General features: G+C 57.5%; 1 protein-coding gene across 1 annotated transcript in view; it reads right to left on the bottom strand.

Moving 5' to 3' along the window:
- Nucleotides 1-14966, bottom strand: part of LRP1 (LDL receptor related protein 1) — a 79711-nt gene that overhangs the window by 36051 nt on the left and 28694 nt on the right. Inside the window, exons 12-23 of the mRNA XM_044227835.1 lie at nucleotides 13963-14143; nucleotides 12874-13096; nucleotides 11312-11513; nucleotides 10932-11057; nucleotides 8624-8764; nucleotides 8338-8463; nucleotides 7527-7643; nucleotides 7090-7170; nucleotides 5316-5483; nucleotides 2120-2302; nucleotides 1487-1687; nucleotides 70-315 (exon numbers count right to left, since the gene is read on the bottom strand). Of these exons, the coding sequence (XP_044083770.1) occupies nucleotides 70-315; nucleotides 1487-1687; nucleotides 2120-2302; nucleotides 5316-5483; nucleotides 7090-7170; nucleotides 7527-7643; nucleotides 8338-8463; nucleotides 8624-8764; nucleotides 10932-11057; nucleotides 11312-11513; nucleotides 12874-13096; nucleotides 13963-14143 (1995 nt within the window). The remainder of the gene's footprint in view (nucleotides 1-69; nucleotides 316-1486; nucleotides 1688-2119; nucleotides 2303-5315; nucleotides 5484-7089; nucleotides 7171-7526; nucleotides 7644-8337; nucleotides 8464-8623; nucleotides 8765-10931; nucleotides 11058-11311; nucleotides 11514-12873; nucleotides 13097-13962; nucleotides 14144-14966) is intronic.

Below are 14966 nucleotides of genomic sequence, written 5' to 3'. Positions count from 1 at the left end.
GCCAACGGCGGCTCCGGGGCCTGCCCCAGCCTGCCCAGCCTTCCCCACCACCTTTCACCCGCATGTCACCTAGGCTGCGGCAGCTTTCGCCATCGGGCTCCAGCACCCAGCCCTCGTAGCAGGAGCACTTCACGCTGAACTTGTTCTGGTCGCACTTCTGGCTGCACTTGAGGTGCTTGGCACAGTAGCTCTGGATCTGGCAGGTGTGGTTGTCGGGCCCCAGCTCCATGCCCAGCGGGCACGAGCACACGATGCCTTCGCCAGGTGCCACCGAGCAGTTGTGGCTGCAGCCTCCGTTATTCAGAGAGCACTGGTCTGCAGGGTGGCCAGCAGGGGACAGGACCGGGGACAGGGTCAGAAGCTGGGACGAGGCAGGACCATGGCCTGACCGGGCCCCAAGTCCTGGGTGGCCCAGACAGAACCCTGGCTCTCTGCCCATGGCATCCTTCTTTTCCATTTCTGGCCAAGTCTCTGCCCCACCACTTGCCAGGCTCCCTCAGGACCAGGGTTAAGACCCCAGTACCCAGAACCAGGACCAGGAGGAGTGCCCCCACATCACAGCAGCATGGGGTCTCCATTTCCCTGTCCCTTCTTGAGCCCATGGTGGGTGGGGGGGGGTGCAGCTTTTCACCTCTCTTGAAGGGCTGCCCTTTCCTCGGTCTCCCCTGACTTGGGCATGACTGAGGTGGGGTGTGGCAGGGAACATCCTGCTGGGGTTCTCTGACACACCCTGAGATCCGCCAGCCCTAACTGATGACCCGTCAGCAGTTCTCTGGGCCAGTCCTAGCCTGCCTCCTCTTCCACTCCTCTCCCCCAGGAACAGATGGAGACAGGCGCCTCTGCTCCACTCCTCATCCCCCCGTCCACCAAGTGGTCCTCCCTGACCCCTATTTGTTCTGACCCTTGAATGCACAGACTCCTCGCCCCCCCTTCTCACTGTGTAAGATCTAAGCATCATCTTTGGGAACCCAGTTAAATCCCTGCCTCCTCTGGGAAGGCTGTCCTGACCATATCAACACGCAACCCTGGCATCTTTGTTTTTAAAGGCAGCTCTGTGCTGTTCCACCATCTGGGTGTGGGGGAGGAGATGCGCCTGCAGGAAGGGGTTGCACCAGGCACTCTCCACAACAGTTTAGGAGCCATGTGACTTTGGACCAGTTATTTAACCCCTCCACCTCAGTTTTCCCATCTGTAAGATGGAGACAATAGTTCCATCTGCCTCACAGGGCCAATGGAGGGATTAATATGCTCTAATAGTGTGGCCTGCTCGGCTCAGCCTCTTGCCCAGCTGAGTCTGAACTCAACAAAGGCTGTTGGTAACTGCTCTGGGGATGTCCTCCCCAGCAGCCTGAGCTGCTCCTTCCCACTCAGAAACCTCTCCCCACAGAGCTTGTCCTGCTCCACCAGCACTGGCCCCGGCCCAGGCTCCTTCCCCAGCCGTCCTCCCCACTCCTATCCTGGGGCCTCTCCTAGGCTTGGGCCTCACCGCACAGCTCTCCCTCATCCGAGCCATCTCCACAGTCATCGTTGCCATCACACAGCTTGTCGAGGGGCAGGCAGACTGAGGTGTTGTTGGCACAGGGGTGCGAGGGTGGCCTGCAGGCCAGGGACTCGCAGTTCTCTTCATCCGAGTTATCTTCACAATCACTGTCGCCATCACACACCCATGCTTTGCTGATGCATCGAGCTGAGGGATGGATATAGTGTGAGGCACCAGGCCTGGGCACGAAGGCTCTCTCCATGCCTTTCTTCCCAGACCCAGTGGGCTTCTCTAATAGGGCTGTGATTGTAAGCCTTGTGGTCCACTAGGAACCTTGAGGCCTTCTCTGTCAGATTCACATGGGCAACAGAGAAAGCAAGAGTCTGCAAGAGTTGTGCTGAAGCTCAACATTGATGGTGATGGTTTTGGTTCCCAGGGCCCTTAGTGCAGGCCCTGGACCCTCCACTACTTCCCCCAGGCGTCACCCGCAAGCTTCTGTGCAGCCCTTTGCCTCCCAGTGTCTCCCCCCCCCCCCGCCACCAGCATAGTGCTGTCTCCCTTGCCACTCCCCTGGTCCCAGTATGGTCTCCCCCTGTCCCGATCACCCTAGTCCAAGCTCCCGTCCATCCTTCTTTTTACCAGAATCTTTGCAGCCAAACTTGACATTGGGGTCACAGACGTGGGTCACTCCCTCGCAGCTCTTTTCATCGCTGGAGTCCATGCAATCAGTGTCCCCATCACAGCGCCACCGTAGGGGGATGCACAGACTATCCAGCCGGCACTGGAACTCATCATTGTGGCAGCCGCCAGGAGGCCTCGTGGCTGCAGGGGGCAGAGGGGGGGCATGGGGTTAGCTCTAGGTCAGCCTTCCTCATGTCTGCCTTCCCAACCCCCCTCCTGTTCTCCCCAGTCTGGAGTATGAGCTGAGGCAGGGGTGCAGAGTTCTCTGAGCCTGGCTGACACTTCTCAGAAGCTAACTTGGAGGCAGGAAGGTCACACCTCCCAGGACCCCAGCAATTGGCTAGTCAAGAATCTCTCTATTTTACACACCAGTGGTCTATTGGTTAAGCAATTTGCCAGGCCAGAGCTCAAAGATCCGCCACCTTCACCTAGCCTCTGCTTTACCCAGGAAGGCCATAAACACTTATCAAGCGCCTCTGGTGTGCCAGGCACTGTTCCTGGTACCAGTGTGAGCAAGACCAAGTGTATACCCTCACGGAGCTGATGTTCTAGTGGGGAGCGATCAAAGCCATGGAGATGAAGCTGTGTCAATGGCACTGGGTAAGATGGCCAAGGAAGGCTTCTGAGTAGAAGTCTGAACAGAGGCCTGAATGACATGAGCCATGAGCATCCCGAGAGGTGCAGCCCAGGCAGAGGGAACAGCCGGTGCAAAGTCGCGGAGACAGGACCAGGCGGGCATATAAGTAAAATGCCCAAGGTGTATTTGAGGCTGTCCGGCTGCAGGAAAGGAGCAGCAGGAACACAGGTCAGCGAGGTGGTGGGAGACCTGCAGGCCGTGGAGTGGGGCTGGGCCTCCGTGCAAGCATGTGGGGGGCCAGTGCAGGCTGCAGGGCAGGGCCCGGCTGTGGTGTGACTCATGGGTTGCAGGCGCACTCCAGCTGCTGGGTCGAGGTCTGACTCAGGAGGTCGGGAAGCTGTGGGAGCGGCACCCACCTCTGGGTGTCAGAGGCCCCCACCGCTGACGGGGCAGGAGCCCCACCTCGTTCTCACACTGCTGCCTGCTCCTCTGTGTTGCCCGGCCACCAATCCGGTCAATGCTCTCATCTCAATGCCTGCCTCTCGGCAGCGGCCTGCGAGCTGAGCTTCCTTCCTCGGGGGGGCCCCTAAACCTCTTTCTGATTGGATCCCCTTCTAGGACTGTCCTCTGAAAACACCTCCTCCATCTTATCACCTCCAGCTTCAAAGTCTTTCAGGGGTCCCAGTGCCTGACTTTCCCCTGCTGATGTCATCTGTCCCTTCTGGGCGCCGCTTCATTCCCGGCTGACCGCTCCAGCCTGAGCAGCCCCAACAGGCAGAGATGGAAGTGCCCAGTTTCACTCTCTAAATCTTGCTACTGTGTTCTCCACCCCTACCCACCTTCCATCTGAGGACCCTCCCTCTTGTCCCTTTGGCCACTGTCCAAGCCCTCATCAGGGCCCAGTTCAGGCCCCACATCATCCTAAATGGCCCCAGACCACTTTAGCTCACCACCACCATTAACAGTCGCTACCAGTCATGACATGCCTGCTTCCATGGGCCAGGACCCCCACATCCCCTCTCATTTCATGGAGCAGGAAGCCAAGGCTCAGAGGAAATGATTTGTCCAAGTTCACCCAGCTTGTAGGTGAGGGGCAGAGTGCTTTCTCGGCCACACCGCAGGCCTCTGGGGACACGCTTCTCAGAATCCCAAGGCACTATTACCTGTCCCACTCGTACTTCTGAGATGGCCCTTGAGACTCAGTGGCTGTTTCCTGGGCCTCAGGTGACCCTCCCTGCCCTCCGTCTCAGTCCTGGGCCCCTGGTGGGAGCTTGTGCGACCGTACCGCTCTCACTGGACGTGCCTTCACTCTATAGGGCACAGGTTGGAAGCTGGAAGTCCAGGGCCCAGATAAGGCCCGCAGGAAGATTTTGGCCTACAGCATTTTTCCAACTTTTAAAGTCCACTGCCAGTTGTTATGGGTTGATTTGTGTTCCCTAAAAAGATGCTGATGTCCTAACTCTTGGTGTGCGAATGTGATCTTCTTTGGAAAGAGGTCTTTGCAAACGATCAAGTTAAGATGAAGTCACTGGGGTAGGCCTTAATCCAATAGGACTGTGTCCTTATAGAAAGAGGAAATCCAGACACAAAGACAAGCATACACACAGGGAGAACACCATGAAAGGATGAAGGCAGAGACTGGGGTGAAGCCCATACAAGCCAAGGAATCCCAAAGATGGCCTGCCAACACCACAAGCTGGAGGGATTCTCCCTCACAGCCCTCAGAAGGAACCAACCCCGCCAACATTGTGGACTTGGGTTTCTAATTTCTAGAACTGACACGATGAATGCCTGCTGTTTAAGCCGCTCAGTCTGTGGTACTCTGCTGTGGCAGACACAGGAAGCTAATACACCAGTGTTTGGAAACGGGCAGGATTCACACAGAACTCTGCCTGTCTAACTTCTCTTAAAGCCTGGACTGCCCTGGGTCTGCAGTCTTCCATGGAAACAACGGGCCAGAGCCAAGAAACAAACCGTCCTTCAGAGGGTCTGTGCCTTCCAGAACACTCGGTCCCCACTGCCCCCTAACTGGGCCCTGGAGGCTTCGGCACGGAGAACCCTCACGGAGCCCACGCCTCACTCCTTGGGTCCCCACTGTGCTCATTCACCCTCACCCATCACCCCGCCCAGCATCGCTGTTTTCAAGCTCCCAGCTTGCAAGCACAGGCTGTATGCTGAATGCTTTTTGTGCACGATCTCAGCGAACCCCCACATCAGCACCGTGATGTGGGTGCTATTATTATCCCCACTTTGCAGATGACACTCACAGAGGCCCACAGGGATGAAGCAACTTGCTCAAGGCCACCCAGATAGTAAGTGGCCGAGCTGGAGCTCAAACCCAAGGCCACCCAGCAGCAAAGCCCGTCATCTTAACAGCGTGTGACGAGGGTTTGTCGACAATCTCCCTCCCGCCCTCACGCCAGGCAGCTCCTGAGCATAAGAGCCGGGTCTGGGTTATCTCTGGTTCCCAGATGGCTGCGGCACACAAAGTTGGGGCGGTGGAGGGGGACGGAGGGATGGCTGAGTGTGACTAGCACGGGACGGCTACACCGCACCTGCCGGCCCCCAGGCTCTCACCCTGGTTGGTGCAGTTGGCGTGGGTCTCATCGCTGTAGTCCCCGCAGTCATTGTCCCCGTCACAGGTCCAGTGCTCGGGGATGCAGCGCCCGCTGTTACACTTGAACTGCGTGCTGGAGCAGGAGTGGCTGCAGCCGGCCTCGTCACTGTTGTCCCCACAGTCATTGTCTGGGGGGAGGCAAGAATGGCAGAAGCGAGGAGCAGGTCAGCCCGCTGGCTCCTCTGTGACCCCAGCTTGGGGCCCCCACACCCACCGCCCCATTCCCACCTCCCCACGCCCCCACTGAGAAAATAACAAACAGAAAAGACACAGAAACTGCATAGACTGCAGCATGCACCATGGCCCACATGGGGGGTGGGGAGAAGTGGAGGGGGGGCACGACAGCCCTTCCCGGAGTCTCGGAAGGCAGTGAGTGGGGGACTGGACACACTCCTTTCCCTTTCTCCTTTTGGCAGGGTGTGGGAACAGGGGTCACCTTGCTTTGGGGGAAAGGCAGAGGCTTCTCTGGTTTGGGAGGGAGTAAGGTGGGTGGAGAGTAGGTAAGGCGCCCTGCTCGGGAGGGAGGGGACTAATCAGTCCCCCCCGCCCCCCGCCCCCTGCCCCAAGCTTGGGCACTGGTGGAGGCCAGGCTCTGGGTGCCCTGCTCACGGGTGAGGGGGTACTACCTGCAGCTGGGGAGGATTGGGGGCCACTTCTGGAAGGCGTCTAGGGTGACTGAATGAATGTCCTACTTTTGAGGCCCGGTGGGTGGGGGCTACAGGACTTCCCTCCACGTTTTCAGGACACTTGGAAGGACCGGGTATGGCTTTCCCCCGTGGGGTGTGTCCCTGCCTCTTTTCCAACTGGGTTTGTTTGTCTATCCTGCCCTCTGTGTCTCGCTCTTCTTGTCCCCACCTCTGTCACCTCCTCTCCTCTGCCCTCTCTGCTTCTTGCCCTTCCGCTGTCTTTCTCTCTCTGTCGCCTCCTCTCTCCCTATCTCTTTCCCTTCGTGTCCTAGTTGCTCTCTGGAGAGTGGAGCTGCTGGGGGTCCTGAGAGACAGCCCGAGGCCAGCCGGGGCCCTGGGGTGATGGTGCATGTGCTTCTATGCACTGACCGGCAGGCTCAGGACAGGTCTTTTCGTCAGAGCCGTCCCCACAATCCTTCTCTGAAACACAGAAACCGCCAGGGCAACCATTGGCACGCGAGACACAGCACAGATGAGGGGCAACGTGGCGTTGGCCCCATACATCCTCTCACAATCAGCCAGGGCTGGAGCCACTGGTACAACACGTCACAACACACAGACACCACCAGAGCCGCGACACGGCACACACATGACGATCCACTGGCCCCCGTGGCTCAGGACTGACATCACGTGGTCCGTGGCCGACCGCCAGTTGGGCTCCCGAGCCTGAAGCCAGAGCCTGGAGGGTGCAGCAAGGACCCCAGGAGCTGGGGTTTGCAGGGAGAAGGGAATGGGGCACTGGGCTCCCCTTGCTCTGCCCCTCCAGCCTTTCTCGCTCATTTCTCCCCAGCCCCCAATCCTCTACCAGAGAACGGGCCGCTCAGGGCCTAGGTGCTAATGGGCAACCAGCAGGGTCTCCCCTCGGTCCATACTGGTTTCTCCCATGGGATTTCTGGCGTGGACTCACCACTCCCAGCCAACCCAGTGGGGTTTTAGTGAACTGGGAGGAGACCCCAGCTTGATTCTAAGACCCCTTTGTCTCCCACCCAGGACCTGGCTGCGGCTTCTAGCTTCCCTAGGAACCAGGGCAGGTTAAGGGAGCTCTTACCATTGTCACATCGCCAATTAATGTTGATGCATCTGCCATTGTTGCAGGTAAACTGAGTCAGGGGGAAGCAGGTGGGGTAGGCTGTCAGGGAAAAGGAACAGCCCAGTCAGCGGTGGGAAGCGGCAGGGGCTCAGCCTAAAGGCCTGCTCGTTCATCTCCATCCTTTTGAGCTTCCCTTTTTCAAGCTTCTAGTTACAACCACTTGCCCTATGCTGAGTGCTTTTCATGCATGATTTCACTGAATCCCCATGTCAGCACAGTGATTATCCCCGTTTTGCAGACAAAACTCACAGAGGCCATGGAGATGCAGTAACTTGCTCATGGCCCCCCAGGGACTACGGTTCAGGGGCCCTGCAGCACCCACCCCTACCCCCAAGCACATTCTTCTGGGCTCCGCCTTCCCTGTACCAGCCTCGCTTCCCTGCTGCTCCTCTTACCACATGAGGCGGACTCATCGGAGCGGTCCCCACAGTCATCGTCCAGATCACACGTCCAGGAGATGGGGATGCAGCGGCCACTGGCGCAGGAGAACTGGTTGGGTGGGCAGGTGCGAGCTAGGGACAGGGTGGGCGCAATTGTTCATAGTTCTGTCCCCCTCTCCATTTCCTCTTCTTTCCTACCATCCTCTGCCTATCAGGAAGTCTTCCCAAGGGTCTCAAAACCATTTCTCTTAGAGAAGCTCAAAACCATCTGTACGTGAGGCGCCTGGGTGACTGGGTCGTTAAGTGTCCGAGTCTTGGCTGTGGCTCAGGTCATGCTCTCGGGGTCATGGGATCGAGCCCCAGGTTGGGCTCTGTGCTGAGCACGGAGTTGGCTTGGGATTCTCTCCTTCCCTTGCCCTGTCCCTCTGTCCCTCCACCCGCTCACACTTGCTTTTTCTCTCTCTCAAACAAATAAATTAAATAAAAACTTAAAAACCCAGCCATGTGGTCTGACACCCCATCTGCTTCACCCCATTTCTCAAGGCGTCTTCCTCCGAGAAGATCTACCCTCCTTGCTCCTGTCTCCAATCTGAAGCCATGCTCTGTTCCCCACAAGCTCAGTCCTCAGAGCCAACAAAGCCAACCCCATTCTTCTGGGCAGGGGACGGCACTCCTCGACTCCTGCTCTCCTGCTCGAAGCCGCAGCCCCTGCCCCTCAGCCCTAACAATCTGAGCTCCTCTCCTGGCGGAGGTCACCCTGTCCCCTGCCCCCACCTCCCCCTCCCTGCCTGAGGGGTGCCCCTTGCGGTCCACCCCGACCCCACACCTGAGCAAGTGGCATTGGACTCATCTTCACTGTTCCCACAGTCGTTGTCCCCGTCGCAGAGCCAGCGGTTGGGAATGCACCGGTTGTTCTCACACTTGAAGCGGTCTGAGGGGCAGGTGTGCTGATCTGGGGAGGGAAGAGGCCCGGGCTCCGTGAGTGGGCGGGACCCAGCTTGCCCCGCCCACGGCCCTGCCATCCCCCTTCCCTGCCGCGGGGGGAGGGGGATGGGGAGGAGGATGAGGCGGGGGTGGGTGGGTGGGGGATCAGGGATGGGGCGAGGACTCACGGCAGAGGGCCGGGGCCTCATCGCTGTTGTCCAGGCAGTCGTTGTCCCCGTCGCACTTCCACCGCTCCTGGATGCAGCGGCTGTTGGCGCAGGCAAACTCGCCCGGCTGGCACTGGGGTGGGGGCACGTAGGATGGGTTCGCTGCAGGCACCACAGGGGTGTGGGGGGAGAGTCAGACCCAGCTGGTGGGACAGGTGCTCCCCTATCTGCACTACGCTTGTCTGCTGTCGCATTTTAAATAATATCCCCAGGGTCATTTTCCCTAGGGTGTCATTCTTCACGACCAAATAATCTGGATGGAAACCGCAGCTCTTCCTCAAGCCACAGGGGTGACGACACTTCCAGGACTTCCCTACGACCTGAAACCACCTGCTTCCAAGAGGGCCTGGAGCCCCCAGCCCCTCCCCACTACTTTTGTCCCTCCTGAGAAGACCACTCCTCACCTGCTTCCTGCACAAACTGCCTCCTGGAAGTCACCTCTGGGACCCCGAGGTCCCTATCCTGGTCCATGGGCTTTTTCCTTCACAGAGGCACTGCCCCCACCGGCAGTGAACATGGGGCCCAGAACTCTGAGGGCTGCGCCCTCCTGACCCCAATACTTCCACCTCACCACCCCTGTCTGCCTTGAGCTCTCAGCGGTGAAATCACCAAGTCCTTGGTCTGCATTTGCACGGGTAACATCAAGAAGCCCAGCGCCCCCATGTCGGCCCCTGTCCCTGCACACTGAGCTCTGCTGGATGTCCTTCTGACCCACCCTCCGCTCATTCCCACTCTAAGCCCTGAAACTTCTGTATGTCCTGTGGGTGCCTCCTGTCTCTCTTGTGGCCCTGGACCACCGGGACCTGGTATGTGTCACCTTGTTCCTCACTACTGCTTCCCAACAATTCTCTCCGTCCTGAAAAATCAGCGCTGACTTTCATGCTATTCGACTACACCAAGCCCTACTTCCACGGGGCCCCGGGACACTCCTGGTTTGGTGTCACTTTCCCCCAATTCTCTCTTACTCTAATTCGTGGGGACTTCAGTGTCAGTGTGGATCCCTCCATCACCCTGGCCACTCAGTTTCCCTCTCTGCCAATGCTCTTGCCTTCCACCTGACCTCAGTCTCTCCTTCTTAGCTGTCTGCGAAGGTTCCAATGACTCATTATAATTTCTGGGATTCTATCTTAAGGTAACCATCCAGAATATGGGAAGGCAGGAAGGTGTGGGAAATAGCAGAGCAAATGATGAAGAAAAAAAAAAACCAAACAGGTTCTGGGTCCAACTCCCTGGGTTCAAATCACTATTTGGACTTCGGGCCTCAATTTCTTCATCTGTATACTGGGGATAATCAAATACACGCTCCCTACAGGAATATTTTAAAGAGTAAACAAGTTATTGCATGGGAAGAGCTTACAACCCTGTCTCAGTACCTATCTGTGCTCATGAAATTGAAGTTAGCTGTGACTCTACCAAAAGAGAGAAACAACCTGATCATCCTGGAGTGGGGAGAAATAGTGAAATATATTTCAGTCATTAAAAATTCTGCTGACGTATCTATGACCCACTGTCGGGTGACAAAAAGCAGAGAACAGAATAATTGGCAGAGCATGATTCTGTTTAAGTAAAGGTAAACGCGGTAAGAAGTGTGTGGAAGGGTGACCCCCCCATGTTAACAGTGACATCCATGAGGGGTGGTATTTGGGGTGACTTGTACTTTCTCCTTGTGTTTTTCTATACTGCTCATTTATTTCTTTCTTTTACAACGAGCATGACCTACTTTGATCTAAGAAGAGCCCGTTTCAAATAACGCAACATTGACACAGAAACTGCTGTGACGTGTACAAGCCCAAGAGGGTGGATGGCACTTAACGTGTCGTGTGTCGTGTGATCTCAGCTACGTAAACGCAGCCTCAGAGCCCAGCTGGCCATAGAGAGACGCTGTTCACTTGCCACACTGCTAACAACACACGGGTTGGTGTCTGTTGGGGGAATCTGGGCTTTTTTACCCTTCTCTCATTTCCAGTATTTAGAGCTGTTGTTATATTACTTTGATCAAGGGAAGACGAATGTCAAGGAATGTGTTCCTCTTTCCAAAGCCGTCCCAATCATCACTCAGTTTCCCCTCATCTTTGTGTTCTCCCAAATTCCCCCCATCCCCGGTCCTCCCTAAAACCCCTCCAGCCCCCGGGGTCTTCTCTCACTCATCCCTTGCCTCCTATTGTCCCCACGGGGCCCTCTTTGCCTCTTTCATCTCTGACTGGACCCTTCGGCCCCCTCCCGCTGAGGACTGCTCCCAGGCCTCCCACCCTGGCTGGGCCCCTCATACCCAAGCAGGTGACGCCGTCTGTGTCCAGCACCTGGTCCTCGGCGCACGCACACTGGCGGCTCCCAGGGGTTGCCAGGCACAGGCTGCTGCAGCCACCGTTGTTCACGCGGCATTTGTTGGTCCCCACTGCAAAGGCATGGCCGAGGGGACAGGGAGAAGTCACATTCAGAAAGGGAGGAAGTGGCGACAGGACGATAATCATGTTGAAGAAGAGGACATGGAAGCATGGGACAGGGAGGGAGACAGGGAAGACAGTCAAACTCTTCTCCAAGGGCCTCAAAAATCAGAGCCTATGATCCCTGGGGAGTCCCTTCACCCCTGAGTAGCCTCACCCCCCACCGAGGTCCCACCCCATCACTGGCCCCAGCCCCAGAGGGTACCTTGCTGCTGCTGGGCATCATACATGCGGATTTCAAAGATGGGGGGCCGCTCGCTGCGCAGAAGGGTCACGGTGGGGGGCGCACCGCCTGTGCCCCGTTCTAAGCGGTAAACACTGCCACTCCGGTACTCAGTCCAGAAGAGGTAGTTGCCATGGTGACACAGGCCAAAGGCGTGGTTCAGCTCAGGACCCTCGTATACAATCTAAGAACGGAGGGGGGTTACCAAGGAGCTGAGGAAAAATGGGGTGCCTGAGGAAGGCCCGGGAGGTTACGGTTTTGTTCATTTACATGTCCATGTCCTGGGTGTGGGTCTTACTTCCCCCATTAGCCTGGGTGACCCTGAGGGTGACAGCTTGGCACACAGTGAGGTGCCGGACCCTGGGCCCAGAGGGATGCTGATGTGGAACTTGTCCACACTACCCTCCCTTGGATACATTCACCTTCGTTCACATCCCCCAACATGCGTGTATGTGCACGCGCGCACACACACATATACACACAGTGCTTAGCACACAGCCAGAATCCATCCATTCATTTCTTCAGTCAACAAACACTTGCCAGGATCTATTAAGGGCCGAGTTGTGGATTGAAAGACACAGCCCCTGCCATAAAATCACTGTGGTCCCATGGAGGGTGTACACAGTAGTCCAGGCTGGCGGGAGTCCTGGAGACAAGATCCAGGGGAAGGTGGCTCCTGAGCAGTGGGACAGGGAGGAGGAGGGGGGTGGAGGCAGGAAACTACATTGGCAACAGCACAGGGCCAGCTGTGCGCCGGGAATTCTGAGCAGTCTAGTGTCGTTTGCTCAGATGTCGGGGTGCAGGGAACAAGGGGAGGAATGAGACCCCAGAGACAGTCAGGGGCCAGACCACCAAGGGCCTTATCTACCAGGAAAGGGTTCAGTCCACATGCCTAAATAGGCATCAGAGGCCAATAGTCTCAGAGGCCTACAGCCGCACCAGGGACAAAGCGTCTGTCCATGGCATCTCCAGCCATCCTGCACATGGGCAGAGGCTGACACGGCACGCACACACCAAAGTGTGCTGTGTGTGTGTGCACAAATGTGCGGAGGCGCACACGCGCTGTGTGCTCAGGTACGCACACGCTTGCTCCAGCCCACAGACAACACGCAGCCCCAGACGCACTCTGACAGAGTTGCCCTTCAGATGATCTGACACACACCACACACAGCACAGGGAGGCGCGCGCCCACAGACACGTAGGTGAGCGTGCATGAAGCCCGTGGGCCTGGACACAGAGACGCCCACGCGGTCACACACAAAAAGCCCCATCCAGGGGCGTCTGGCTGGCTCAGTCAGTTAAGCATCTGCCTTCAGCTCAGGTCATGATCCCAGGGTCCTGGGATCGAGTCCCGCATCAGGCTCCCTGCTCAGTGGGGAGACTGCATCTGCCTCTCCCTCTCCCTCTGCCCCCAGCCCCGCTCGTTCTCTCTCTCTCTCTCTCAAATACAATCTTAAAAAAAAAAAAAAAAAAAAAAGCCCCATCCACACACAAGCCTAGCGACACACACATGAACGCCCGCACACAGGTGCGTGCCCGCCTACCTTCCGGTCTGTGCCATTGAGCAGTATGGTCTCGATGCGGTCATAGAAAGCATCCACCCAGTAGAGGCGCCCTGCTGGGATGTCCAGGCTCAGCCCATTGGGCCAAAGCACTGTCTTGGAGGTGACAAAGATGTCTCGGTGTGAGCCGTCCATCCAGGCCCTCTCTAGCCGCCCTCGCCGACTGTCCTTGGGGTCCTCCTCCCAGTCTGTCCAGTACATCCACCTGTGGGCAGTGACTGGTCAGGACACTGGTGTGCACCTCCACACGGGCCACCTTTGGCAGCCTCCTGTGTGATCCCAATCTATGCGCGCAATGCCAGAGCTCCTCCTGGGGGCTTCCTGCCTGCTCACCCCTTGCCCCCACATTTCATTCCTTCCTGCACTCAGCAAGCATTTGTCAAGTGCCTGCTGAGAGCTGGGCACAGTTTTGGCACTCGGGGACCCCGTGGAGACAAGGCCCCTGCTCTCCTGGAGGTTCCATCCCACCCCGGGGTACAGACAAGAAATAAGTCAACTGGAAAGGGACGCACTTTGGAGGCTGAGGAAAACCAGGCAGGACACAAAGCAGGGTGAAGGTACAGAGAGCGGACTGGGCAGCAGCTGGGGAAGGCCTCTCTGAGGAGGCGGCATTTGAGCCTAGGTGTGAATGTAGACAAGAGGCTAGATGTGCAAATGTCTGGGAGCTCTGGGCAAAGCAAGTCCCAGAGCAAAAGCCTGGAGGCAGGAAGAGCTGGGGTGTCTGAGGAACAGATGGCGGGCAGTGGGGACAGAGCTTCCAAGGGCAGGAGAGTGCGGCAGATGAGGGCAAGGGGACGCAGGCAGATCCTGCAGGAGCCCAGGCCTGATAAAGACATGGGTCTCACTCCCAGGGCAAGGGGAGCCCATGGAGGGCCCCAAGATGGGAGTGACAGGACCAGAACTGTATGTGCGTAAGGTATCACTCCCATTGTCCTGAAGATGGGGCACCTTTCCCCCACTCGGCCTCTGATTCCTGCCTCAGCGCTGCACTTGAGCCGCTCTCCCCTGTTCACTCCTTGTCTCACCTCCCCTTTCTGGCTCCTCCTGCCCGCAGGCCCTGAACAGACTCACCCATTGAGTGGGTCCACCACGATGGCCCGGGGGTGTGTCATTTTGCCCTCGATTAACGTCTTGCGGGTCTGAGCAGCCTTCTCCAGCCTGGCCACACTGATGGTCTTCTTGGGTCCGTCATCCGTCCAATACAAATTGTCCCCCATCCAGTCCACAGCTACCCCCTCCACATTGTGGATTCCTGCAGGGAGTGAAGGGGGCCATGACAGAAGGCCTCAAAGGAACCTTAGCACGGCCTGGCTCAGAGTGAGCCGGCGCCCGGTGGGGCAGGGAGTACCCTGTGCCCACAACAATGGGAGGGATGGGCTGGGAGGCTGGAAAAGGATCTGGGGACACGGTATTAAGGCTCAGGGGCTCTCAGAACTCTGGTCCGCACCCCATGAAACCCATGTGGCCAATGCGAGCTCTCGCGGGAGGGCCGATCTGGGCCTGAGCTCCGGGGAGCTGAAGCAACGTACGTGTGGCTCTGGGCACCCGTGTGACACAACATCCCACGCCCAAAAGTCCTGAGCTGACAAAACGAATAAATCAGGAAGTGATTTTCCACTTAGCCAAGGGTTCGTCTCCAGTTTCCATAGCAGCTCCCCGGGTATAGGGAACCCCAATCTCTTCCTGATGAGTGACTTTTGATTTCCCTAAAGTCTTATGATTGCTGACTGCTGAGGTTCTATGAGCAGGACTGGGGCTGGGGGGTGGGGAGCAGTAACGCATCAGCCAGATTCCCTGGTTTAGGGAACCCTGTCCTGGGGGCCCAAGGGCAGGTTTGGGAATTCCTGACGCCTGGCAGGAAATGGACAGAACTCAGGAGCTCAGAGGCTCCACACAGATTCAGACCACATACTGTTGCTTTGCCCGAGCAGCTCGGACGGAAAAACTGGGTTCAGCTCCCAAAACAGACTCTTCCCAGAACAAGTGAGCAAGCAGCTTCTGGTGGCTGTGCGGGCTGCTGCACAGGCCCTCTGTGAGCACCCGTGGGCTGGTACGGCTACTTTATTCAAGGTCTC

The sequence above is a fragment of the Neovison vison genome, chromosome 12 (assembly GCF_020171115.1).
Source record: "Neovison vison isolate M4711 chromosome 12, ASM_NN_V1, whole genome shotgun sequence".
NCBI lineage: Eukaryota > Metazoa > Chordata > Mammalia > Carnivora > Mustelidae > Neogale > Neogale vison.
The sequence above is the reverse complement of the archived record's forward strand: the minus strand, read 5'-3'. Positions and strand labels throughout refer to the sequence as shown.